This window comes from Grus americana, chromosome 11, assembly GCF_028858705.1.
Source record: "Grus americana isolate bGruAme1 chromosome 11, bGruAme1.mat, whole genome shotgun sequence".
Lineage (NCBI taxonomy): Eukaryota > Metazoa > Chordata > Aves > Gruiformes > Gruidae > Grus > Grus americana.
Window position 1 is genome coordinate 2,167,313 of NC_072862.1, and position 27,032 is coordinate 2,194,344.

The 27,032-nt window shown below is 43.8% G+C and overlaps 1 protein-coding gene across 9 annotated transcripts in view; it reads right to left on the reverse strand.

The window, feature by feature from the left end:
• The window catches only part of ITPR1 (inositol 1,4,5-trisphosphate receptor type 1), a 185,368-nt gene that overhangs the window by 10,245 nt on the left and 148,091 nt on the right, over nucleotides 1–27,032 (reverse strand). For 8 of the 9 annotated variants that reach the window (XM_054837654.1, XM_054837656.1, XM_054837652.1 and 5 more), the window contains 11 exons: nucleotides 26,406–26,528; nucleotides 25,289–25,393; nucleotides 24,255–24,447; nucleotides 20,025–20,147; nucleotides 16,226–16,401; nucleotides 14,807–14,971; nucleotides 12,986–13,181; nucleotides 11,551–11,652; nucleotides 9,734–9,873; nucleotides 8,197–8,362; nucleotides 7,279–7,439 (listed from right to left, as the gene is read on the reverse strand). In XM_054837654.1, coding sequence (XP_054693629.1) covers nucleotides 7,279–7,439; nucleotides 8,197–8,362; nucleotides 9,734–9,873; nucleotides 11,551–11,652; nucleotides 12,986–13,181; nucleotides 14,807–14,971; nucleotides 16,226–16,401; nucleotides 20,025–20,147; nucleotides 24,255–24,447; nucleotides 25,289–25,393; nucleotides 26,406–26,528 — 1,650 coding nt within the window. The remainder of the gene's footprint in view (nucleotides 1–7,278; nucleotides 7,440–8,196; nucleotides 8,363–9,733; nucleotides 9,874–11,550; nucleotides 11,653–12,985; nucleotides 13,182–14,806; nucleotides 14,972–16,225; nucleotides 16,402–20,024; nucleotides 20,148–24,254; nucleotides 24,448–25,288; nucleotides 25,394–26,405; nucleotides 26,529–27,032) is intronic. The other variant, XM_054837659.1, reaches the window with a different exon arrangement.

A 27,032-nucleotide genomic window follows, 5' to 3' on the forward strand; every position in this document is an offset into this window, starting at 1 on the left:
CAAAACAAATCCCTATCGCCTGCCATCGGAAGGCTGCCCAGGAGCCGTCATTTAATAGGGGAAAGAGGCAGCAGCAAATTTCAGTTTCTGTCATGTGTTGTTAAAGATCATGCCCATACAGCTAATAAACAGCCTTGTGAAATGCTTTGAAAATTAAGGTTTTTGTTTGTGGCAAGATGAAACTCCTCTTGGTTCTTTCTTATGCTTCCTGGAAAAAGCACCACGTCAGGTTCTCTCCCTTCTGCAGGGGCTCACCATCACTTCTTCCACACCAAGCCGCACTTCTCCCCCCCTCCATGAAAAGCAGCACTCGACGGTGTGTCCTCCTCACTGAGAGCATTTTCAAATCCTCACACGCACCACGTCTTTCAACAGGAGGCTGGTGATATAAGGTTAATGGTATACAAATCTCCTTTTTCACTGTTGCCAGAGATTAAATACTTAAGTGGCTTTTACACTGGTGCAGAGCAGGGAACTTGGGAGACAGACACCATCTCCCAAGGTGGAGATGACCATGTCCCTGTACGAAACGATCCCCCCCGTACATCCCCCGACAGCTCTGCTGCAGGCGACTCGCTTGAGCCGAGCGTGCGCTCACCAGCGGTGAGGTTACCCCACCAAGCATAACCCTGCCTGATGCGGACGGCCCCGGTGGGAATCCCCGAAGGTGATCTCCTTACTCTTGCAGGAAGAACAGCCACCTCGCCACAGCAACCTACTTCTGGCTGTTTGGATCTACATTTTAAGTAGGACGTGTTGCACCACGATCAGCTGGGCAGGACAAAACAATTAAGCATGCAAAGGCTGAGCAGACAGCTGCTGGTGGCGACGGCTGCAGTCACCCACCTACTCTTGCACAACGCATCCGGCACGGCCCGGGCAGCCCACAGAGCACCCTGCGGCACGGGGTCACGGGCTCCCCGGCACCACCGGGCTGGAGGAGGTGGCAGCGATGACGGCCGCCTCGCCCCAGCCCTGGGCCACCTCCTCGGCACACACAGCCCCACGGGGATTTTTTGTCCTGGCCAGCATTGCAGACCGAGCGGTTGATTTTCCCCCTCGATGGTTTCCAGTTGGAAACCTTCCCCCTCCCTCCCAGGCACGCGCTGGCGGAGCCCCAGCAGCAAGGACACGGCGCCCACCCTGCAAGCTGCTTTGGGATCCACCCGAATCCCGACACGTTATGCAAACAAACCATCACACAGCATTGGGCTGAAGCCTTTCCTTCTGTTTTCACCCACCTACGCCCTTTTTCTGCCACACGCTCAGCCAAAGCGAAACTCTTGACTCGTCAGTGGGGATGCTAACCCGATATCCCCAGCACGGACACCTGCCCAGGTGGCTTATCAGGGAAAACTGAGAACTCGGCCGCGTAAGGTTAATGCCAGCAACAGGAGGTTTTTCCCAAAGGATGCTGCAGGGCATGCCGGCTTGCACACCTCCGGAGGGAAGAGCACACTAATGCTGCGTGGGGACGATGAGGTTGACCAACCATTTCTCCCCTGGTTTGCACCTTAGCGCCGATTTCAAGGGTGGAACAAGTTGCTTCACTATCTAAGCGCAAAGCTCGGGACCCGTGCCTATGACACAGTGTTTCCAGCAGCCAAGGGCCTTCTGCCAAACACACCTCTTGGCTCTTTTATGCTTCTGCTATTATTTATTGTTTAACCCTGTAATTATATTGGCTAACTGGTAAGGTATCTCAAGATGCAGCTTGTTGGGAAGACACCACCAAATTAAGCACCATCAGCTCCAGTTCAGATGCTGACCTCCTCAGTCCTCCTCCTCTCCCGCCTTGCACCAGTGCCGTTGCAACGAGGAGCCCTGAAAACCCAGTTTCTTCATCTATAACCGAGCAGCTGCATACAAGTTATTTGTACGGGCGCTCTCTTCTGCGTCTGCACTTGCGTTGGTAAGTATTGATATGACAAGTCTTTTCTATTCAATTTCGCCCCGAAGATCAGGATTTCCAAGTACGAATTACACACAAACGTAACCAAGTTCCTAATACTCTCTCAGACTGTAATTTCAGCTGTATAGACACCTTTCACCAGCGCTGGAATCATTAAGACCCTTTTGAAATGCTTCGCGTTTGAAGCATCATGCCCTAGCACTTGTTATTCCTATAGGGGCTGCAAGTCAAACCCAGTCTTGGCCATCTCTACCTGAATTATATCGGATGTAGAGCCTGGGGACACAGTAACCCTTCAAAGTTATCATCATCATCATCACGTGAGCCCCGTGCAGGTTGTGAGTCACACGCTCCTGATGAGGTTCAGAGCACAGCGACAGTCCCGGCTGGGTACTTAACTCCTTAGGAGACTGGCACTTCTGGAAGAATGTAATTTTAAAAGCCTGACGCTGATGAAACCTTGCCTTTGCTTACTAGGAGGCTACGTCTTGGCAGAAGTTACAAGATGCAATGGGCACTCGAAACGGTAATAAGAAATACTTTCCGATTATGGTATAGCGCATGGGTCAAGACAAAGAAAAAAAAGCCCAATAATATATTTAAATCTCCAGTTTTGTACAAAGAGGTTAATTAGGGCACAGAAGGAAATCTTTAGCCTTCATCTCCATTACAAATTCCTTCAAGGATATCTGCACCATCACTCCTAGTTATAAATGGTTCGTTTTCAAATGACGGCACAATCCAGTTGAAGATTCAGGACTCAGCACTCTCGAACCAGACACGTGAGCTTGGGCAATCCCTTACACCTCTCTACCTCGCTTTTGCAATAAAGGTTAATGACATGTATCCTGCTTGGTGCAACACGAGATTAAAAATCTGTGGAAACTGCAAGAGCTAGTTAGGAAGCTTTGTGCTAAAAACTCTGCCAAAGAAGCCTTTATTTTTTTAATATGCACATCTGTGTGCATAAAAGCACTCGCAGCCACACGGCCCTTAGCCACGCTGATGAAATGTCAATCTGAAGGTGTATATGCAAATCCCCACGTTAGGGTATGCGAGAATTGTGTATGCAAGTGACAGCACACTGCAGCTGCATGCACAACGGCTTACGAATGCAAAGAAAACCGACGTGCATAGGTGGTTGTCTGCGTATCAACCTTCAGAGTAAGAGTTTTAACATATTATAAATGCCTGCAACCAGCTGTTTGCGGCAGACCTGTGCCAAGACTCCAGCGACAGCTGTACTGACGGGGCTGCTGCTAGCGAGGCTGCCCCAGCAACTGCAGGCAAACGCAGAAAACTTAAGAAGAAATTCTCAAGACAGGATGGGTAGATAAGACATTTAAATGAACTACTCTGTAGGGAGTTGCACCGAGTTCACATTAGTCATTTGGGTGGGGATGTCAATGTCTGGCCAACACGATAAGTGGATCCCCCCACCTCCTACACACACGGTATTATTCAGACATCACCTGATCTTCCCTGGTGACTACAAAGCCACACAGCAGCTGAACCGTACGCCTTTGTTCCTGGGAAACACAGGAGGCACTGGGCTACCAGCTCTGCAGCACCATTAACATACTTTCCAGATAAACACTTTTCAAAAGACATCGATCCATCTTGAAGCCTCGCTATCTTAAGTGCACATCTGCAGTGATTTAGCCAGGCGAACAGAAGTCAGGTCATCAGGAGGGCTTTATAAACACCAAGAATGAAAGACCATCTCTATTACCACTAGATGTTTTCTCACATCCTACAGTACTGCCTGTGCTATTAAACAGATGTTAGGAGGAGGCTCAAGAATGCATTTGGAAGATGAGCTGCTTCATGCCAAGCTTCTGTTTGCCATCTCCCGAAAGCCATGAGGTTACCAACCTTGCCAGTGCTGGTAAGGCCTTCAGGACCGCGGATGATTCACCGCAGCAGCTCGGGCGTGTACGCAAGCTCAGCTGCTACATCAAACAGAACCAGCAATCCCATTTCCCCCCTTGCATTGCTCTAGCAAATCCCAGCTCAGATGCTTAAGATATCCCAAGTTTTACATCATGTATCGCAGCAGGCACGCGCTCACCTTACTGATGATAGTGAATATTATCCCTGTTTACGGGGGGAAAAGCTGGCGATGAATTCCAGGCCTCCTACCAACAGTCCTGACTTGTAGCTACAGGACCACTGCAGCCTGGCTTCCCACGCCGCGGCACACGCGCACACCGGCTCCGCAACGGGAGCGGATCTGAGATTGCAAGCACCAACAGACCCGTATTTGTATCAGAAAAACATTATGGAAGGTATAGTTACACACCAGTACTAAACCACAGTAGATTAGATTTTATTTTGTCCGATCACTGGCTTTTTTTTAATATTTGTTTTGATCAGGCTTACAGTGTTCAAAATATTCTAAACCTTAAACTCTGTTTAACTGTTGACCTCTTTCTGCACATTGCATTTTAACTTGATGAGCTTCTATGAAGAAATATAAAATTCACTAAAGAACTAAAGTTAATCATTGATTTTCAAGGCTACAATTTCTTTTTATGCTAGGTCAGATTCCTGCAGGCTACAAGATGAATTCTATGGGCAAGATTCAGCTCTGCCATACAGTGGATAGCCTCAAAATTGCCTTTCTACACACTTTATTTTTAGACAAGAAAACATCAAAATTCAAGATCACTCTTAAAGCTTCTGAATATTCACTAACCGGCATAAGTAAAATTGTCCAGGATTCTTTTGATACCACAGCACTTAAAATATCTTTAAAGCACTGTACAAGCAGCACTGGATGCAACTCACAAGCTGATGGTGAATGTAATTTTGGTGTCCTAAATTTGGGGTTGGTTGGGGTTTTTTTTGGTGGGGTTTTTTTTTTAATGTTCTGTTGTGTTGGAACAACCCACAAATACTAAATGGCAGAGGCAATTTTTTTTTTTTTTTAATTTTTTTTTACTATTGCCAAAAGGCAGAAATCCAAGAGTTTTCTAAAGATATTCTGTTGGGAGTCAGAGCAAAGGTGAAGCGTATTTGAGGTGTATTCTGTCATCACAGTATGATTTGGAGCACATTATGCTTCCTACCCTCAACTACTAAAAATGGGTGTAAATTGCAGTTGAACAATGGTACCGCCTAACAGCCCATGGAAAAGACGTGCCCCATCTTTGTCATTATCAAAGATGTTAGAGTGCCACCTTCAGTCGGAAAATGTGGGGAGAAAAATCCCTTTTCAATCTAACCATGACATAAGTAGGTTTTCCAGGAGAACCTGGTGGCTGCGGACGTTAAGCAACCAGAGGTTCCCATTCGCCCTCCGCACAAATACAAAATAAACCATCACCTCCAAGAGGTGAATCTCAGTCTTTGGAACCACTGACATATTTAAGGCTTTCCTTTTGCCTGTCCTTCTGGATTCATGAGACGAAGACAGAACGCCCGAGTAAAAGATGAACCATGCCCCAAGAGACGCCTAGATGCACCTTCGGTAGAAAAAAGGATTTCTGACTCTTACAGAAGTATTTAAAACAGGTCTGGTAAAGAAATATATTCATCATGTTTTACATTCAGATTTTTCTAAGGGAGAAAAAAATGTTTTTAATGTTAAAGGACGATGAAAAGAAATTGCTTCGGATTTTCAGAGTAAGCTTTGCCAGATCAGTTTTGCATGTCGACTGCAAAACGCTGCCGAGATCTACAGCGTCAGGGCAGCCACAGCCTGAGCTGCTCCGGTCACGCCTGCGCCGGGTCGTGGCAGACCACTGATGTGCAAAGCAAATTTACTTCCTATTCCACGGCTCGTACGGTTACGCCATGCTTTCAACAGCATTGCAGCGAGACCCTGCTGTTAGTTCTCAATTTAAAACTGGCTCATGAAATGCAAAAAACCACCAACTACAAGACATACTCCAACCCTCTACCTAGAGCACGTAGTTACATAAAATTGCATCTGCATGAGACACTTGGTCTATGCATAATTTATCCATATTCCCATTCAACACACAGTAATTAGCCTTTGCTGACACCTGTCTGAATGGGAATTCGGGTAGACTTTCTCCAGTTTTTGCGTTTATTGCAAATTTATTCAGTGACTGGGTTTTGGTTCTTATCTAATTTGAACTGTTAATCTGAAACAATAATTTGTTGATAAATTGTTTAATTGAAACTTTTTTCTTTTTGAACTAGTTTTAACACAACACAAAATGGTCTTTTACAAGCAGAAACATTTTGAAGAGTACAGCGCTTCCCCCTGAAGTAATTCTTGCTGCAGTGGGATAAATAGAGGGAGCAATACGATCAGTCAGACTAGAAAGCAGTAGTGATGTACTTGGCTATCTCACTGCGCTAATCCTCTATCAGGTGACTGCTCACAAGATTTCTTTAAGCCCTCATTACAGAGGCAGAAATCCAGAACTAGGACATACACTTCAGTGACCCCAAAGTAACACGTTTAACCTCTAAGAGATCTTGGTGGGATTTACGTGCTGACCGGGCCACGACAAACTGCCCGCTTAAAGGTAGGTGGTACCCCAGTAGCATAAAAAGCTAGAGACAAATAAGAAAAGTATTCTGCTATTTATTTGTCTGAAGGCAAATAAAGAAGTAACTAACTGCAGTGTTCTAAATCGGAAATAACTTCTGCTAACCATCCGGAAGACACACAGATTAGTAATTGGGGTTTAGGATCTAATTCCAGGAGCTCTGAACCTGCAGCTTGGCAGAGACGAGGCTTTTAATTCTCTCATTAAAAGGCCTTACAATTGAGTAGATATTAATTTTATTTTTTTTACAATAATAAGCTAAAAATCATGTGACAACAAATCCTACAAGTCAGTTTAAGATATTTATACTGGGGTAGGTTATAACCTGTTTGTTGTACTTCAAGACACTTCCACCAGCTTGAAAATATTGTCCCTTAATCATCAGCGCTCAAACCAGAAGAGCTTCTCTTCACCCGATGCCAACCCACGGCGACTACCTCGCTGTCCCTGCCCACTGCCACCCGCGTCGGCAGCGCAGGGGAGCGCTTCGGGCGCTGAGGAGCTGCAGGTACGCAGCTGCAAGTCCCTGGGTGACGGCGGTGCTGCAGCACACGTCAGCTCCCACGAGTGCCCCTGCACGCACCGTCCATCGGCAGCGTGCCGCAACGTGCTGCCATCGACGCGGTGTCTTTCACCGAGTTACCGTGCCAAGCGCGTCTTAAGTATACTATCTTTAGAAGATACTTCTAAAAGGAAAGGCATTGGATTAAGCCTATTGTTGTAGAAAAAGTCTTACTCAAAGTTTTTGCTTACAAAATAAATAAAATACAGAATATTGTATCTACCATCTGTGCCAGTAGGTTGGTCTAAGTTAGGAAAAAAACAAAACTCCAAACTCACCTTGATCATTTCTGCCACATAACTTTCTGGTCCTGTATATTCTGTTGAATCTTTAACTTTCACTAACACAATAAAGCACAAATAATGCCACATATTGTGCTCTTCTTTAATGTGCTCTTCAAATGTGACTGTCTTGTTATCAAACTTATCTCTTTCCAAACCTACAAGAGTGACACATATATAACCGTTAGCATTTACAAACTGGTACTAAGAACAAAACTTGTTTCTACAGTCTGCTGCACTTCACAGCCACCATCATTCTTAACTGAACGCTGAGTAACAGGGATAAACGCTCTAACAAATGGTCACAATGCAGTGAGGAGAGGATGGAAGGCATAGTAAGTACTGCTCACACTTACTACACAGAGCAGAAAACCTTTGGTTAAAAAAATGCAATCAGTTTGTTGGATGTCGTAACTCATCTCCTATTTTTAGGCAAAATGATACCAAATGCAACATTTGCTTCGCAGCAAACTTCCAAAGGTTACTTCTGTCAGTCTGTATGTTATGCAACTTCTGCATGACCATCTCATTTAACTGCACCGGCCTGAAAGGCTCAGCAGCTTTAATTCCCAATCTACTGATGGGAAAACCTTTCACAGGCACCGCTCACCACTCTGCACCCTTGGAAAAAAAGACTGTTTATAAAAACCTCTCCCATTCCAATAGGAAACTATTCTTTGCAGCACAAAGAAACAGAAACTGAGGAAGTTAGGAAAAAATGTTATACCGAGCATACATTCCCCGTCTCTTCCTGCTGCCAACCTGCCATGCATGTGGTACCCGAGAATATCAACTAGCTGAGGAATGCAAGGTAGGAACAGCCAGTAACTCAAGACTCCTGTTTCCCACAAGTCTGCAGCTACCTCTGACTTGGACAGAGTAACCCCTTATTCCTAAGTGCGTTTCTACACTTACCACAAATAAAGCAAGTCGTTTTTAAAATTTCTTCTTTCTTCTGTTTTTCACTCCTTAAATCAGCAAAAGTGTCAATGATCACACCAAAAATCAGGTTAAGGACAATGATGATGACCATGAAGAAGAATAACAGATCGTATATCACTCTAGCAGCAAAGAGAGGTTCCTGCAAGATACATATTTTAATGATTAACAACCCAAATAAGCGCACATCGAACCCTTACCATGCCTTTCGCAGTTCAGCAGAGTACGCTGCCCCAACAACCCCTCCCTTTAGAGTCTCCATTTCTGATGATCTCCAATGTTAACTTACAACTCAAAACATTAAGTGAAACTAAAATGCAAGATTGCTGAAAGAAAAGCCAGATTAGTCAGCTTCCAGTCTGTGACCTCTGCAGAGCTGCTCTCTGCTCTTCCTGCCCACTCTGTCCAAGTCTGGCCTCTTCTCTCACTCGCACTGAAATTCGTTCTCTCCTCACCCCCGTCCTGCAAGCTCATCCAAATTACACCCTTATTTTAATCTGCTTACGGATCAATATAGTACTAGCGTTGACCAGAAAGTCTTTTACTGGAATTTCATCGTACTCATTTCATTCACGCTAACCACCACGTATGCGGACATGAAGTTGGACTTCCCAGTACCCATTTCGTGTTTACTGCAGGCCCGAGCACCCAAATACCTAACCTCCATTTTCAGAGTCACCCTGCCGGTTGGGTGCCAAAGTTTTATTAAGAATTCTGTAACTTTTAAACCATTGTAAGCTGAAAATTAAGGCTAAATATTAGAAAACACTTTGAAATTGCAGATAATACAGAAAAGCATTTCGCTCTGAGCAAGACTGCTCCTTTGGCCCCTAATGTGGTTTTGGGGAACGACCAGAGGGAGGACAGCCTGAGACTCAGATGGGCACAATCAGCTAAAGCAGCAGCTCTACGGGCAGCTTTGGGTATTGTGACAAATTCCTGCTGCTTTGACTAGTCCTGGCTCTCTGAAGATGTCTCCAAACAACATCCATCCATCCATCCATCCATCCATCCATCCATCCATCCATCCATCCCACACTCCCAGCTCAACCCATCTTGGTCGCTGTCCTCTCATCCATTCCCTGGTTTACTCAATCTTGCTTTCCCTAGGGATGCTCCCCACAGAAACTCGTGCCACCAGCACGGTATCAGCTACCACTGCATTTTCATTCTGCTACCTCGTGTTACTCTTTTGCTAGCCTGTACACATCTTATTTCTTCAGATCCTGAACTCCCAAAGCACAGGCTGCTGCCACACCATTTCTGTTCCATTCTGGACAGCCCTCAAGCTAGAAAAGCCCTAAAAAAAGGATGGGTAGAAGCTTGTTTGAACTGGCTGCTGTTTAATCTGATACTACAGAGATTTAACTATATTACACAAAGTGTGGTCCCTTCTAGTCGCGATGTATCCCACATCTGTTTAAAGGGAGTGTATACACATATTCCCCGGCAGAACTAGCTCCCCAGCCCTACATGGTTATCACTCTTCCTCCCCCATTCAGTGATAATTTACCTCTTTGGATGGTTTCCTGAGCACATCACCTACTCCACCCCCACTCCTGAGCCCGTGACTCAGTACAGTAACAATGCACATCAGTAACGTCTCGCACGTATGCTCTTTATTCTCTTCCTCCATTTCTTCAGCAATCAGTTCTGTTAACACAGCAAGCAAAGACACGTTTCAAAGGCAAGAAGATCAGTTTTAAATAATTCTCTCCATTCTTTGCTGGTTATGCTCTCTCTCCCCTTTGCAGAAACTGCCAGACTTCCCGCCAGCGTTGCAAACCTCCTTAGCTCTTGCAAAGAGCCGACCACCGTTGCGGGTCTCTGCTCTGGCTCCAGCCTGCCCTCCTCTCCCCACCAGCAGAGCTCTCTTTTGTGCTTGAACTGCTGTCTTTGACTTGGTTAAATATCTCTTTCCATTTCTGTTAGCAGGCATAGCTCAGATCACCAGATGCCTGTTTATACAGAATCATAGCTTTTTGACAGCTCAGAGGACAAAGTGTTGCCTCTTACACTCTCCCTTGGTGCCTAACAGATTGCACAGCCTTTGGGCTGCACTCAAAATGGCAACTTCGACTTGTATTTTTCAAATGGCTAAAATATCACTGCTTATGGAAACAGCATTTTACTAAAAAAGTAACACAGTCTTTTTGACCCTCTCTCCATTTGGCTGAAGCCTCCAACTTCACTGTTTCAGCTGCAGAACTGCTAGAATTAATTACCTAATCTCCTATACTCTCCCTGTACCCATTAAAAGTCTCATGACTTTCACTTCCTCACAAAAAACGCTCATGAGCGGATCCCACCTTCCCACGGACAGCCGTAGAAGGGCACAAATCCCCGTGCAATCCAGAAATAGCCAAAACCCAGGATGGTAGAGAAATGGCCAGAGATTTGGGCATCGTTAATATCCCTGGCCACGTAAGACCCTGATAGCGGGTTGATTATTTACGATATAAAAACATCTCTGGAGTTTTCTTTTCTGCAGCCAGAGCATATAAAGACAAAGCAGCAGACTCCTCCAAGAGCTGAATAAACCAGTTATTCTTCTATCAATGTTGAATCTTAGTTTATCAAAGAGGACACTTGAGCAAAACAGAGCCATCTCCTCTTGCGAGCACGGGCTCGTGGCCATTATTGACCTTTGAAACATTTGACCATATAAGAGCTCCGCTTCTACGAGAAATAGTAATGTTCTGTCTGGCTCTCACAGCCAGCATCATAAATCGCCAAGAAGTAAATTACATTTTCTAGAAAATAAAACTGAAATATTTCAATACCCGATCTGAGGCTGGCGATTATGCTGCAAGTAATCTCTCACATGCACTTTTTTGATCTCAAAACCCCCCAAACCTACCCTGTCTACTTAATCCATTGAGTACTTCCTGCCATGATATTAAAAACAGTTTCCTTAGTTAGCCAGATAGAATAACGCTGACAATAAATGATGTTCTGCTCCATATTTCACAGGGTATTATCCCCTGAGATCACATTTAATAGCCTAATGTTTTAAAATAATAACTCTGCTGCAACGAGGTAAACTGCATCACTTCCTTCTGAAATTGATAAGGTAGAAAGAGGATGACAGTGTTTTATCAAAGTGTGGTTTAGTTCTAAGTTTCTCCAGTTTAATCACTTCATGTAACAAATGTAATTTATGCTGTTGGCCTAAATTAATCCTTTTTCAAGTTAGATACTCTCCCGATAGCTTTGTTCCCCAATTTATTACATATTATTTTTTTAATTATTTTTTTAATTTAAGGTGCTTAACTAGAAAAAGTGTGAAAACTCAGGGTGTGAGTTATGAATTCAACAGCAGATACTTACGGTCTGAAGGAATGATAGAAGAACAGTTTTCACTGCCACCTGCTTTGCATACATCTGAATAGAGAAACTCTCCGGTCATGGTCTCCCCTGGTTCCATGCGATCTAAAGATGATGAATGAAATGGATAGTTTAACGTTTTGTATGTTTTGCAAGATTACTTCTTACATATTAAGGTACCACATCATGTTCAGTGTGCAATTAGTAGGCAGATTTAGAATAATATATTATCCTAGAGTTTAGAAGGGCACAGTACTTGGATTCACACATTTAATGATTTTTAATTCAAACATAAAATTCTCATTGCTATGAATTAAAGACCAAAGCTGTGCATTTATTTTGCATTAGCTCCAAAGTTAAAAGAGCAATTGAAGTTGTTCGGAAAATACTGTGTTCTAGTGCACAGTGAATTTTCAAGGTGCCTTGAAAACTTGCCTTTCAATGCCTTGCAAGTATCAAAACAAACCTACAGCCACATTAGTAATAAGTCTTTGGCGTTTCTCTAGCTGCATGGAAACGTGAAATAATAGGGTCAGTGAGGTTTGGGTCTCTCTCAGGGTTGGCAGTAAAATCAGAAAAAATAGTGGGAATGTCAAATGATACTTGTCTGAATAGCTCAAGCGTCAGAGGAAAAAACCAAGGCAAACCCCAAACCTCTCTAACAAATTTCACTTCTGTGCTTCCCACCCACTGAGTTGCTTCATGCTGCAGGGTACGGAAAAAACCCCCCAAATTTTAACTGCCAATAAACAACCTAAGGTCAGCACAGAGAAGTCTGCTACAGAATTTAAACTGTAGCAAGTATTTGAGGGAGGTTAATACAGTCTATAAAAACTATGAGCAAACCAGAGTTAGAGATAAACCTCTACTTCACAGGAGCATTTCTTTGATACCCTTTGTTTATATTCAGTCTGTTGTTTCAGATAAAATATTAATTTTTGTTATGCTGAAACTACCCCCCACCATTAAAAGCCAATATAAGCGTTCGCTATCTGGCAAACCAAGGCGGAACTGAATTCTCCCAGTGCAGAGCCTTCTCCACGATGGCCTACCTAAAGTCTGCTTGTAATTAAACTGGGGGAGGGAGTAGGTGTAGCTGAATTAGATAATCTCAACTGTTTTAGCAAACAGTGAGGGGAGAAATCTCAACCGTGTGCAGAAGAGCCTAAGCACTATCTCCAGGGGTTCCTCCTCCCCATCCCTCTTCATGCTGCAGCAGATTGCAGCGTTCTGAAAAATAACTGGGGTACCCATTTGCCCCAAGCAGTTTGGCTTTTTAAAAAATTTATTTTCTATTTCAATAGTGTCCTTTGTAAGAAAGAAATTGTCAAACCGGTGAGATAATCAGTATGTCTTGTAAAAGGTGGTAGACACTCGGCATGCCCCGGGGAACAAAAGCCCATTACTTTCTTCAACACAAACCATCAAATTGAGTCACCTGGCAATAACGTTTCGTTAGGGAGCTTGTCTACTTCCAGGATAAAGTCATCTTTGAAGAAGAGGTACCCCACTATGGAGAACAGGTAGACCAAGATGAGAGCGAGAACAGCAGTCAGGATGATGGATCGCCCATTCCGAGTGACGCTCTTGATGACGTTCAGCAAGGTCTCTTCTCGGTACACCAAGTCAAAGAGCTGGAGGGCAATGAACAAAAGCAAAGGCTGTTTCTCACACGCACTACCGGTACCGCTGGTGGCATGCTACATGTTGGCATAACGCGGGGCAGCACGTTAACGATACCAGCTTGATGTTTTAAAGAGCATTTTGTTTTTCCCTTTTATATTTATCTGAAAGAAAAATATAGCAGGAGGCGAGGGAAATGGGGTCCCTCACCCCCACTGAGCTGGCCTTGTGCCATGCACTTTGAAACGTGAAGAATGGAGGCAGCTGTCCCCTCCTCTGCAGCTGCACTTCACGGACTCCGGTCCTGAGCGGCAGCAGGGAGGAAGCCCCTGCCTGGTGCGAGGGCAGGCATTCTTGCTTAAGGGCTAGACAGATACACAGCGCGTGCTTTAAACGTCAAGCTGGTAACACAGTGTTGTATCTTTTTTTTTAGTACTATCTGTCCCATCGCAGTCTCAAAACAGCTCATTTCAAAATGCAATTAGCTATTTATTTAAGTCTTAGTTTATTGAATGTACAATTAAATGAGCAATATTTTTGCCCAAATTCTTTGTTTAAATTTCTTTACAGATGTTTCCTTCATTTTTCCCTCCTCTGGTCTGTGACAATTCACCAGCGCAGCCCAGGCGGGTTGCTGGCTATGCTGGTTGTCAATGAGAGAACAGGTATTCGTTAAATCGGACCTACGCGAATACAAAAAATAACCAATTCAGTTACCAGAGGACGTAGCAAGCATCAAACAAAGGGACAAAAATAGAGTGTTCTGAATGGGATTTAAGGTTTGCTTTAAAAGTGACACATTTTCTCCACCAACACTAGATTTACTCCTTCAGTGCTTATTCTTATAAGTATCGTGCCATGCAAGATGAATTCCACCCCAAAAAGAAAAACCACGTATGCCAGGCATCTGTGTCAGTCGCGCGAGGTCTGGAGCCTAGCTACGGCTAAGGAGACACTAACTGCTCTAAAAGCATGGGACCTATGTTGTAGTTATTGACAATAACGGAGTGAACCATCTTAGAGAGTGTGTGCCTCTTACTCATAGCATAGTAACTCCAAAAGCGCCTACTGCTCAGCTCACATTTCTATGGCTAGATTTTTCAATGATTTTCCCCCCCCCCCTCATGTAAGAGCTTATATGACCTTAAGAAGGCTTAAACCTTCACCAGGTATGGATATTACTTGGAATCATGACATTTTAAATTGTTTTATTATCTTGGATGTCAGAGCAGGGTCCCAAGCAATACATCTAACCTAGAAAACCTGTACCTTCGGAGCCTGAGGAGTAACACGGAAACGCGAAATACCTTCATTGCAACAGCATACACATTTACTATAAAGAGCAATCTTAACTAAATTTAACCTTAACCACGTCTTGTATAATACACTTGAGAAGAACAGGGAAGTCTCCGCTCGTCCGTACAAATCAGAAGAGACGTGGCAGGAGTCCCGTAGCCTCCCACCATCACTTCTCCCAAGCAAAATCTCCAGCGTGCAGTTCTCAGGGCGCCTGTACAGCAGCTTCCCAGTAGTAAACCAGAGAACAAGTGGTACATGACACATCTGGATCTGCCAGAGACGGGACTTTACAAACGCACAGACAGAAAAACATGCTGAGGGCAAAGTGAATACCTACCAACAAACTGTAAAAGAATTCGTGTACGAAGAGCCCCAGAGCACAAATCAGAAGGTACAGCAGGTGATAAAGAAACTCTACGTCCATGATCATTGCCTTGTATCCTCTAGTGAAGGTTCCACAGTTACCCACAAAACTCATCAGAAAAATGATTTTATTACAAACCTAAGGAAAGATTAACTGTGAATTAGTTACGACATTTGGCTTTCAGGAAAGAAAGGCAATTTTTCAAAGCTGGAGATAACTCGGCTCCATGAAGATATCAACAGCCGTGCTGAATTGTCTGTTACACGACAGCACTTTGCACGTCAGTCAAAACCTGCTTTCTGTTGCGTTTCTGGCTGTCTCAGCTGTGCAGAAACTAAAACTGCACATGTCCAATAAAACGTGCGCACCGACTCCTGTCTCCAGCTTGTTATCGAAGGGCGTCAAGGCTAAGATTTAAAGAAGAAAGTAAAAACACTCCCTGGTGTGAGAGGTAAACCTTCGTTCTAAGCATGCACTTTCTGCAGTCAGATAACTCTCTAGCCTAGAGCAAGCCTTACACTTCTGCAACTCCCCCATTGCTTGCTAATAAGCAAGCGCTCCAGATTCCCTCGGCAGTTCACTCCCGGATCACGCACCCAGTAATCCTGCGTAGCACTGGCCACCAACGCCAAAGGAAAGCTGCCTTCCACTTACCTGGAACCTGCTAAACGCTACAGTTACCAACACCACCACCCACCCTCACGATGCAACTCTGATTCTGCAGCACACAGCACGTATTTTGAAGACAAGGAGCGCTATTAAATGATGCGCTTGAGAGCTGGGCACTTCGTAATAAAGGCAAAGAACTTGAGAGGACACATCTTTGCACAGCTCCTGCTGACTCAGTCAGAGAGAAACACTTTTGGCTTACTTGCCACAAGAGACCACAAGTATCCGGGTTTGAGCGTTAATGAAGTTCTCTGGTGGCTCAGCTTACATGCTCAGTCCACACATTACTGTAGCAAAACTGCTTAGCGTCAGCTCTTGGCTGGCAGGTAGACTGCAGACAGACATTTGGGAAACGCATTGTTTAGTGAATCTTACACAACCCCGAAAATACCGTAGCTTAGTCACTGAGCGGGAGACGGGTTTGAGCGAACAACCGAGTACTTTGGGGTCACAGAGACTTCTTTACATTTCTGGCTGGGGTGGGAGCTGTTCCTAGGCTGTGGCAAGTCTGAGTGAAACCGTAGAGGTCTCCAGTCTGGGGAACCAGCATTAAATGAATGGCAGCAAAGCACTGCTGCTAGAAACAGTCCAAAGAGGGAATTACTCCTCCCATGAGTTCCACCACAATGGCCCAGGCTATTTTTGCCTGTCACCTTCAGGAGCAGGTAAGAAAGCCTTACATAAGATGCAAGAGAACTTCAAAAAAGCCCACTCGATACTTACGTTGAATGCACCCAGAAGAAATAAAGTAGGTTGTAAACCAACTGAAAATATTAGTCGTAATATTGTAGACGCAATTAAGGCTCGGATGCCGTGGGGCTTAGGAAGGGCTATAACGATGGCCAGAGATATCAGCATAGCTGTCCACAGCAAGCCTGACAAGTGGGGCTCCAGTGTACCTAGGGTGAAGAGGAAAAAAAAAAAAACAAACCCCATTTCAATACTTTGTATAACCAAACCAAACCCAAAATAACCAAATAAATGCCATTTTATCTTATCTTTGGTAGAGCACCATTAAGCCTCATGTTCAAACATCACTGATTTCAAAGCAGTAAGTGGAACATCTGAGCCCAATGCCTTCAGCAGATTTTAATTACAAACTTGTTACTGAAGCATTATGTAAATGATAAGCGCCAGTGTTATAGGATTCTTCATTTTAGTGTTCATTACTTATACACCTTGAATGCAGAAAAGGGGAGGCATTTTGCTAGTGCGTTCTGCAGAGGCACTGAACGGGTAGGTGGGGACAGACAACACTCCTCCAGGTCCAGAGCCACAGCAGATTCTCCTATTATGCTTTTGGTCAAAAACCTTGTACCAGTTTTTGTCATCTCTTGCTATTTCTGGTTCTATTTAGACTGTCCCATGAGACTGTCTGCTTACATAACATCAGCCCGTGCTGCTAAAAATACACTTCTCTGAAAGAGCCATAAAAAATACTCAGCTGAAAATACCATTTACCCTGGATTTATGCAGAATATAAAAGACATCTTTTTCTTAAAACTGACATTAAAAAAAATATGCTTTTCTTCAAGCAACTGGTACCTCAGCAGACAAAAAGGCAAGACTCCCCCAAATTTCATAGCGCTCTGCTGTCCTTCTGCAAACACGTACTCAGAGGGCTGTCATGTCTGAGGGCTTTTCTCCCCCCCTGCCCAAACTCCGAAGGCTTAGGAAATATTACTCTCATCTGACTACCACAAGCAGCCATTTAATTTTCTTCCAAATCACTGTAGATTAATAAAGACAGCAGAGGATAGATGGAAATTAAAACTTAATAAGCGTAAAGTTGAACAGATGTTTCCACTGTCTGAAGGGAGTTTGGGATCCCAGAGCAACGCAGCCACCGCTACTTGAGCTGTCAAACAGCAAAAGGTGCAGAGCTCGAAACGGAGTCACCCGAGTGGGAACGATAAACAGCACCGAGAGGGAGAGAAAAAAAAACAACCCATGCAGAAGCTCATTTAGGAATGACTTGGGAATCGCCACGAGAGGCAGATCCTGCAGGATCCTGCCTGCACCTGCACAGGTGTCTGAACATCCCAGCTACTACAACCATCCATGGCACACGAATATATTTGCTTTCACAAGTTTCGGCGCTTCCCAGCAGGCCTGCAAAAATAACTAGAGTTAATGAAGTCTTCAACTGTAACACCCACGTCGGAAAGGCCCGACGCCACAGGCTGCTCATCAGGCTGAGGAGTGGGATGTCACGACGCTGAGCCCTAACGGCACCCGGGAAGAGCGGGGCTGAGGGCACAGGCTCGTCTCTCCTCCCCAGGGACGGGGAGAGACCGGGAGCACCCGGGGAGCAGTGTCCCTGCCCCTGGCAGAGGCAGCTCACCAAGCCAGCAGTCGCTGGGCATCGAGTGCCCGCACCCAACCTAACGTTGAAGCCTTGCTGCGAGCACGCGGAGCCCGTTCCACGACTGCTGGCAGGAGGAGCCGGTATGAAGCTCTCCCTGACACTGGAATTCTCACCATTCCAGTACCGAATTCCAGGAATCTGGTTTTGTTTCTGTTCAAGTCAGAAGTTTTACAGCTTCTGCTACAGTCAGATGCTCATCAGCTGCTCAGTTCACCGTGGTCTGAGCAATTCGAGACGCTGGTAACTTCCCCCAAATGGTCTGATTTTTCTGAAAAGCTAAAATATATGTGTATTTATTTATTTTACATTTTTGATTGTAACTAGTAGAGGAAGAGATTTTATCAAAACGTTACCTGATAAATAAAGTATTTCAAATATGCAGGGTAGGGCATCTTCAAAATGCCAAATGATCCCTCCCCGTCTTGCAACTTGTAATCTCAACGACCTCATTTAATTATCAGCTTTCCTAGCAGCCATAAATAGAGCTTTTAAATTTTAACTTGTGATCCTTGAAACTAGAGATAGAAAATTCAGTTGCTCTTCATGCTTGTTAAAACCTTTCGACCAACTGCCGGCCAGAAGAGGATCGGGGCAGCCCCATGGTCCGCTGACGCAGGGTGCGATGCAGGGGTACAGCGGCCAAAACCACAGCCTGATGTTGCAGAAGGTAACTACACTCTTCCTCCTCTCAGGAACACCGGATTTTGGGGTAAAATATCCTGTACCTTCTGACAGGCTTTATCAGGATGCAGAACCCCTCAACGCAAGTTTTCCACACCCACTGCGACCATAAGCTGCTACTTGGTGAAAGCTACGGCTCTCCTCCATCTAAATTGACTGGTGAGCTGCAAAAAGGGTGAAGAGGCTTTTGTGCTGCACACACAGAGCTCAGCTGATCATCGCGTGAGGTTCGGGGTACTGCTGTCTGAGCTGCATTGTCTCTGGGTTCTGTAGTTCACAATGAACGGGAGAAAGACGCAGAGGGAAGTTCAATAGGAAAAGATAAGCATCTAACTGGCCCTGTTGCATTATGAATCTCAAAGAAAGGGAAGTGAAGGCTCGAGCATGAATCACCCTCTGCAGGAGGAGGTTTTACTGCTGGGGTCTGTATTTACTCCAGCTGACACGGACGTGGCAAAAGCTCCTACCTATGTATTTCCTTTACACCAACTTTGCAATCGATAAGCACGATAAAGGCATTCACCAGAGTATTTCTCCAGATTTCCTGATTCTTCCTGACATGAATCCTCCCCTTGACCTGCCCTGGGGCGCGTCTCTTGGGAGAGGCTGGATCTAAGGAAGGGCAGCTGAATCTCACCAAGATTCCACCAGGAATATTTACTGACGTGGCTCTAAGAACCATCAGTGCCACACAAACCCACTGTTTGGACCAAAACCAACTTCCACGAGACCTATTACAGCAAGATTGTGCAATCCCACATGAACCGCGTGTGTTGACCCATACTTTACGTTAGAAATGATAGCAAGATGGGAAGGAAACTCGGAGCGGCAGGTTGCTCGCGAGCCAGGGGACCCGGCTGGCACGCTGCTGCTCGCTCCCTAGGGCCACCCTGCTCTAAGTGCTCGCAGGAGTAAGGGACTCCTAGGAGAGAGAGTAGCAGAGGGGAGATGGGCTCTTTTCCTGCACCCTCCATCAATCTCTAACGGCACACGGCAGGTCGCATCGCTCCGTACGCCTCACCTCCCAATGCAGGGTCACCTCACTCACCCAACCCCAACACCCGGGGGCCTCCTGAAGTGCTACGCAGCCACAAAAGTTTTATGGGAAGTGGCGTTAATAAAACGCAAGCTCAAGGAAACAACAAAGCAACATTTCTCATATTTTTTAGTTCAATACTTAATTACAGAACTTTAAAACAAAGTAGAACAGTCAAGTAATTAAAGGTGGATGTCTGTCTGTGATAATTTTTCCCCCTAGGAAAAAGCATGGCTCTACATTTTCCTTACAAATGCCTCAAGAAAAAGTAACTCATAACAGCAGCACAACTTAAATCAAGGCAATTAAAAAAAAGCCAATTTCTTTTCTGCTATCCCCACTGAAATAAACAGGGATGCAGAGACACAAGTGGGGGACAGATTTTGGCTCATTACACCTTATTTGTTCACATATTTTTGTATATTAAATATTGGTACCTCCTCGAATTCCTTTGAATGGATAGAAAAACGCCACGAGCAGGTTCATAAGGACAGCCAGGTTAAAGGAAATACTGCTCCAGAAGGACATGTTGCGAGCGCACCAGTATAGGAAAGGTTGAGCTGCAAAAGAGAAGAATAATTCTTTTTAATGGAGCAACTGAAAAAATAAGAGTTCTATATAAAAAATTAATCTCCATCAAAACTCAGTGTATTTTCAGTTTGCCCAAAAGCACAGCATCAACAGCAGTAATAGTCATGGCTTATTCTGAAGTTTATTTGATTACTCTCTATCTTTGGGGTACTTCCAGTTTCCTAGATGGTGCTTTAAGGCAAAGGACTCATGTTAAAAAGGAAAGTATTTTCAAACATTAATTCATTTAGTGGCAGCATGAGAACGAGTTCAGAAATTCCCAAGGTCAAGGACTTTGGGTTCCCCCTAATAATATACTTTGTACTCAGAGTCACACAAAGAACAATTAGGAGGAAGAAAATTTGTACACGTTATCTATGGTGAGATTCAGCCCCATCCCTCCCGGTTATGCTGCTGCCAGCAGCTCACCTACACGAGATGCTGCCCACCTTCAAACTTCTTTTCTGCTGTAGTAAGCCAGAAATAACACAGCGAAGACAGTGCGAGGTGGACAATTAGGACACAAAATGCAGCGTAGCGAGGTAGCAATAGAGCTGAAATGCTTAGGACTAGCTGCCAAGCCAGTAAGACAACTTTACTTCAAGCTGATAACAGCCTGATATAGCCCCAGAATAAAAACTCCCTCCACCCTGCGGGCAAAGGACAGAAGCACATCTGCACAGAGCTAAGCGTACAGTCAAACAGCTGCACATTTTAAATTCTTAACACTATATAAATACTTTTCAAAAAGATTCTTAATTGTAATAATCTCTGCAGCTTGAATGAAGAGGCACAGAAAGCAAAAAGATTCCTTTTCTGAAGTGGCTGAGGACCAGAAGATGAGAAGGACGGCTAAGGAGCTGCCTTACAGTAATTCCCTCTGCATCAAGGCAAAATCCCCCTGATTTTAGCTCCTGCAGGCTTATTGTACAGCAAGTTGTGTACTCCTGAAATCTAGAGAGGCAAAAAAAAAATAAAAATCTATTAAAAATGCTCTCAAAGAAGGGAAGGAACTAATGTTTGTCCCTGTTGGGAGCAGGTAATGTGTACAGGTATCAGAGGGCAAAGGAAAAGAAGCTCACAGTGAAATTTGGGGAAAAGAAGAAGATGCAAAGTCTGGAGCTGAAAAGAAGAGTAAATTAATGAATGCAGCAACTCTGAGCCTCACAGTAGCCACCACCTCTCTTCAGCAAATTACCTCTTCTAGCATCCTAAGCAAAAAAAGTCGGGTTAAAAGAATTATACAATGCCTCATTATACTGAGTTGAAATGCACATAAAAAGCAAATGTATTGAACAGCTGAATGCAAAGGAAAGGACTACAAAAAGGTACCCTGTCACTGTAAGGATACAAGCTTCGTTGCACCTAATTAGCCAGGCACACGTTAAGCCTCACTGAAATGCAATGTAGCAATGTTTCAAATATAGGATACACCAATTTCTGTATTATTTCTGTTCTCAATTTCATCTTAACTGGAAGAATTTGTAAGCAGGTTGAATTAACTTGTAGGAAATCGTTATACGAAGGGTCATTATAAAGTTCCAGGATTTACTTTAAACCTTCCTTTGGGGATGGGTGCAGACTATCTGCCCAGCGTAGCACTTCTGCCTGGTTTTGGCAGCCTCATTTTAATTCTTAATTAAGACCTTAGGAGGCTCAAGGGTGCTCAGATTATGGGCTACCACCGTGAGCTGAAGGGGGAAGTACGTGGGTCTTTATAAGACTTTTAAAAAAAGTCTTTTCCAGGTTTGAATCAACAGTAAGCGGCATACGTGAGCGCAGCCAGCCCGTCACGTCTTGAAAACACAATCCGGTACTTAAAATGTGAGAAACAATTGTATAAACACAGAGTATCACCCAGAGGCTGAACAAGACCAGACTATTAGGAAACACACTAAATGATTCCAGTTCCTTAAAGAAAAAAGAAATATTCTCCACTTCTGCGGGTGCATCTTGATTAATTTGTGTTCTGTTGTTAATTATGGATGTCTTCAGAGCTTGCCTGGAGATAGCCTCAAAGACAATTCAAATAACTCAAACAACAAAATCTAACAGAATACATGGATGCTGTCAAAGAAAGTTGCCCATTTGTTTAGGATGTCAAATATTCCGTATTCTTGTAGAGTTCTTAGAATTCATTTTAGGAAGCAGCTTCCTGGGGATTTTGGTGCTGTCAGAAGTACTAATCCGTTGTTCAGTGGAAATAGCTCCACGCTATTTAGTATTCATATGCATGAAAAATATTTCAGTAGAGCTGACCAAGTTTCAGGTGGTCTTATCTGTACCTGGCTCCGATAATTTTAAATAATACGATTACAATTCTTTTCTCTGTTAAAAGATCTATTAACATATATATACACATACATCCCAACAATCAGAAGCAAATATTGAATTTCCATTACCAAATGTGCAACACATCATCAGCTCTAGTGCAAACTGTGCATATGCAACCTAAAAACAAACTGGAAAGAGTCCAGGCTCTCCTTGGAGGTGCGCAGTGAGAGGGCAAAATGCAATCGTCAGAGGTTGCAACGAGGGAAATAATTTTATAAAAAATAATTTTCACAATGAGGAAGGTCAAGAGGTCCCTTCTCAGCTCACTTTTTTTTTCCTATGATGTGCAATGCTGACTGAGTACCAGGAAAAAAAAAAGAGAAGAAAGAAGAAAAAAGAAAAAAAAAGAAGAAAAAAGAAAAAAAAAGAAGAAAAAAGAAAAAAAAAGAAGAAAAAAGAAAAAAAAAGAAGAAAAAAGAAAAAAAAAGAAGAAAAAAGAAAAAAAAAGAAGAAAAAAGAAAAAAAAAGAAGAAAAAAGAAAAAAAAAGAAGAAAAAAGAAAAAAAACAATAAAAAATAAAAAAACAAGAAAAAAGAAAAAAAGAAGAAAAAAGAAAAAAAGAAGAAAAAAGAAAAAAAGAAGAAAAAAGAAAAAAAGAAAAAAGAAAAAAAAGAAGAAAAAAGAAAAAAAAGAAAAAAAAAAAAAAAAGAAAAAAAAGAAGAAAAAAAAAGAAAAAAAAAAGGGGCGGGGGGTGGGAAACCTTTGCTAGCCACACTGGTGTGGATTGCCTGGCCCAGCAGGCAGGTTTCGGTGGCCACGGCAGCATGCAGCTGTACAGCGCTCGTCCACTCTCCCGTTTGTTCTGGACCAGCCTGTGCTCTTGCGCCAGTAACTGGAGTTTAGCTGATTCAAGCATGGGGAACAACAGCGGTATCAGATGGCAGATGTTGACTTGAGCAGGAAGTAACCGCTTTATCTCTCGCATTTCAGAGGGTCGTCGTTGGTAAATTCTAACCACTCATCACTGCCCACTGAAGCTGAGCCTCCTATGCAACATTTCCCCTTTAGCAAAACAACAAATCAATTTAAAAAAAAAATTAAGCAAATGAGTTAGAAAGTTTACTGGGGGAAATGGTAGCACTGTGTGAATTAAAATGTAATCTTAAAAGTTTTCCTAGCTGCCAGTGGGAACCTCAGAGGGAAAAGCAGTGCTCGAAAACGCCTGCTTTCAGATATTTTAGCATCACAGGGCTGGAAGGGACTTAATCAGCCCATCTGCCAGGCTATTCCTTGCCCAAAGAAAGACGATTTCTACTTCTACTATTACTGGAAAATGTGTGTTTAACCTGTTCTTAAATACTTCCATTGCTGGAGATGCCCTAAGTCCGTGCTGCATCACCCAGCCTGACTCCTTGCAATGCAAGGGAACTGCTTCGTGTACCCAGTGCAGGGGAAGAACAGACCGCTGCTTTCCTCAGCTGTGTCCTCTCCATTTCTCCCTGCCACCAAATGCCTTCTCATTTAAGCTAAGCCTCCACAAATTTGTTCCTTCCTCTTGGATCTTAAAAAAGACGACCTGTGATCCTTCTTACCACTCTCCCCTGGATCCCCTCCAGTTGGTCCATATTGCTCTTGCTTTAAGCTTGACTTCATTACAGCATGTTGCCATCATGCAGAGGAGCAGACTCTTTCAAACAATTATCAAGGTTGCTGCCACCCTGGGGAACCATCTGCTACCAAGTCAACGTTCCAAACTCCAAAAACCTGACCTCAGCGCTCTGCTGGTAACACTCCACACAACCAGACTGGCAACAGCAACCTACCTCGCAATTTCTTTTGCCAGTTCATCTCATTAAAGAGGTCTTCTGATTTCATGAAGAAGTCATTGATCTTGCTGCCTTGTTCATCCCTCTCCGTGGTGTAATATATCCGCAGCTTGGACTCCTTCGTGAGGAATTCACATATACTGGGCACGGGGAAGACAATTTGCTCCATGGTACGGTCTGACCTGACAATCTGAACAGCAGCCTTATTAGAGTTCTTCCTAGTTTTTACACGCTTTTATTTCTTGGTTTGTCTGCGCTTTTTTCCTCCCCTTTCAAACCAGCTACATGTAGAAACTTGGACACATTTCCACAGAACAGCAACTTGATAGAGACTTCATTTAATCTGCCTTTCAAAGCAGGCCTACATTTAGCTCCAGGACTGATAATTTCTATGCTGTGGTCTTATCCTGGCAATACTGTGCTTAGGTGGGATTTCCAAGGGGCCCCGTGAATCCTGCACCAAAGCTGTGCTGAATTTCAGAGCAATCAGCTTGAAGAATCTTAGCAAATTTTAGCTACGCATCGCACAGGCAAGTATGAGGAATAATAGTTATATTTCTATTGCTTATTAGAGAGTTTTGTGAACTCTCCGTATTTGTGCGTGTTTTACTTTCAAAAAAGCATCTTAGATTGTGCATCAGGCCAAATTGTCATTTTAATACAGAAAGAATGGCAAAAGCTATCACTAACTTTATGGATTCAGCAATAGTACCGGCCAAAATGTAACAGAAGCGAAGTTACACTTCCTCCTGCCAAGAGAGCTCTGCTCAGCTCCATCTTAAAGCCCACACATGACAGCTCAAAAATAGCTCCCCCCCAGCGGCTGTCAAAAAATAAAATAAAAAAATAAGTACATATATATTCTTATGTCAAAGATGACAGTCCACACACAGGTAGTCAGTTCAATCAAAGTATCACGTATAATGTAACCGGTGCTTATCTCCACTGTTTCTTCCAAGCAGCACTTTCCACAGTGGAATATTTCCCCCCCCCGCACACACACCTCCCGGCAGCCATCGGTTTCCCCGTACCTCAATCTGTGCCGTGTGCTTGGCGTAAAACTCCAGAGCCTCGTCTCCCTCTATCTGACCTCCCGGCTTCAGCATGTTCTGCAGCTCTTTGTTATGACGAGCCAACTAAAATAAAGGAATGCAAAGGGAGTGGGAGACACCAGATGTCTCTCTATGATATTAAATTTCTGATTTTGGGCATAAAAAAAGAAATAGTATGCAGTCAGCTGCTAAGAAAGGGCAAAGTTGACAGAAGGCTTGTTCTATTCCAACCAGACACCCTGCAGCTCTATTTTGGGAGCAAGTCAGAATGATTCAAATATGTATTTTTTTAATATCCGCGTTGTACTCTGCTTTTACCCATCCTCTCCCATCCTTCGCCTGACTTGGGAAACTTTTGAACATTCACACTGGGTCTATCCCTCCACACCCACCCTAATTCAAAGGTGTGTTAATCACACAAATATCTAGGCAGCGATGGAAGAGAAAATTTGCATCAATTGAAAAGCAGATGCAGGGAGCACTGCTCCAAAAACGCTTCTGGATGCTCTGAATTCATCCTACGGCATAGTGATAGTGATGGGTTTTCTTCTCAGATGCTGAAGGAACAAGAAGTCTCGAATGGAGTGATATATGCAGCATCAATATATTAAGTAGATCTAGATATTATTTTTCCCCCCTTGGTCTTTTACCTTTCAAACACCACGTTGTATCAATACAACAAACCTGACTGGCTCCAACATTGAGAGAATGTGACAAGAAGTGTAAGAGTAGAGTGAGATTTCTGCTTATGGTTCAAGGGATCCGTGAGTACAATTTCTTTGGGAGTATAAAGTAACCTTTGATACAGCTGAAAAATAATGCATTGCTCCCCAGTACTGCCAAGAACTTGAATCGCATGTCTTCGGAAGCTTGGTCAAGAGCCTGCCTGCTCCCTATTATAAAAGAAATCTCCAAGAATTTTCTTATAGATCTTTTCTGATTCTTTTAAGGATTGGAATTTGCTCTGATAAAAAGGGAACGTGCAGTGAGTTTGTCCCAGAGGTGAGCCATTAAAACAATTTCAGGGAAAAGCAGACCTCTTGCTATCCACAGTTTGTGACACTTGGTGCTACAAAAGCTGCAGGTGAAATTCTACCTGATGAGCCAATATATAAATGTTGTGTCCCACGTTCCTCGGAGATGCTGCAAGATCTTCCCCATTCTCTCCATCCTCAAATTCTACTTCTCCCTGCAGATAAGCCTTCTTTATCACTTCCACCTAGAGAGAGAGACAGGGGCCAAGGAAGAGACAGCTCAGGCTGAGGGCTGAAGTCCGCTAAGGCCAGCATACACGTGGCACTCTTACGGAGGTGAAAGGGAGCTGAGCATATACGTTCAAGAGGAAGGTCAGTGGGCTTCTCAACATCCAGGATAAAACAGGGGACCTGAACTCAGCACCTTCAGCCCAGCTCATTGACACAACAAACTAAGCTTCACATTCCTCCCTAGGTAATATATTCTGGGCCGCCCTCGCCGCACGCTGCATCGCTTTCTGACCTCTGGCCTCTGCCACAGCTACGTGCACTGAGACAAGTCGACAGCGTTTCCAGCTGTACTTTGAATCTCCTGTTTGTGTTTTCACCAGTTAATACATTAACCAGCCCAAAAGCCTGTTACAGTCTACTGAACAGCTTTTACATCACAAGAAATTTTCATTTCTCTGTCTCTTGCGCAAATGGCTTCTACACGTGGATTCCAAAGCATCAGATGATGCTCCTTCCCT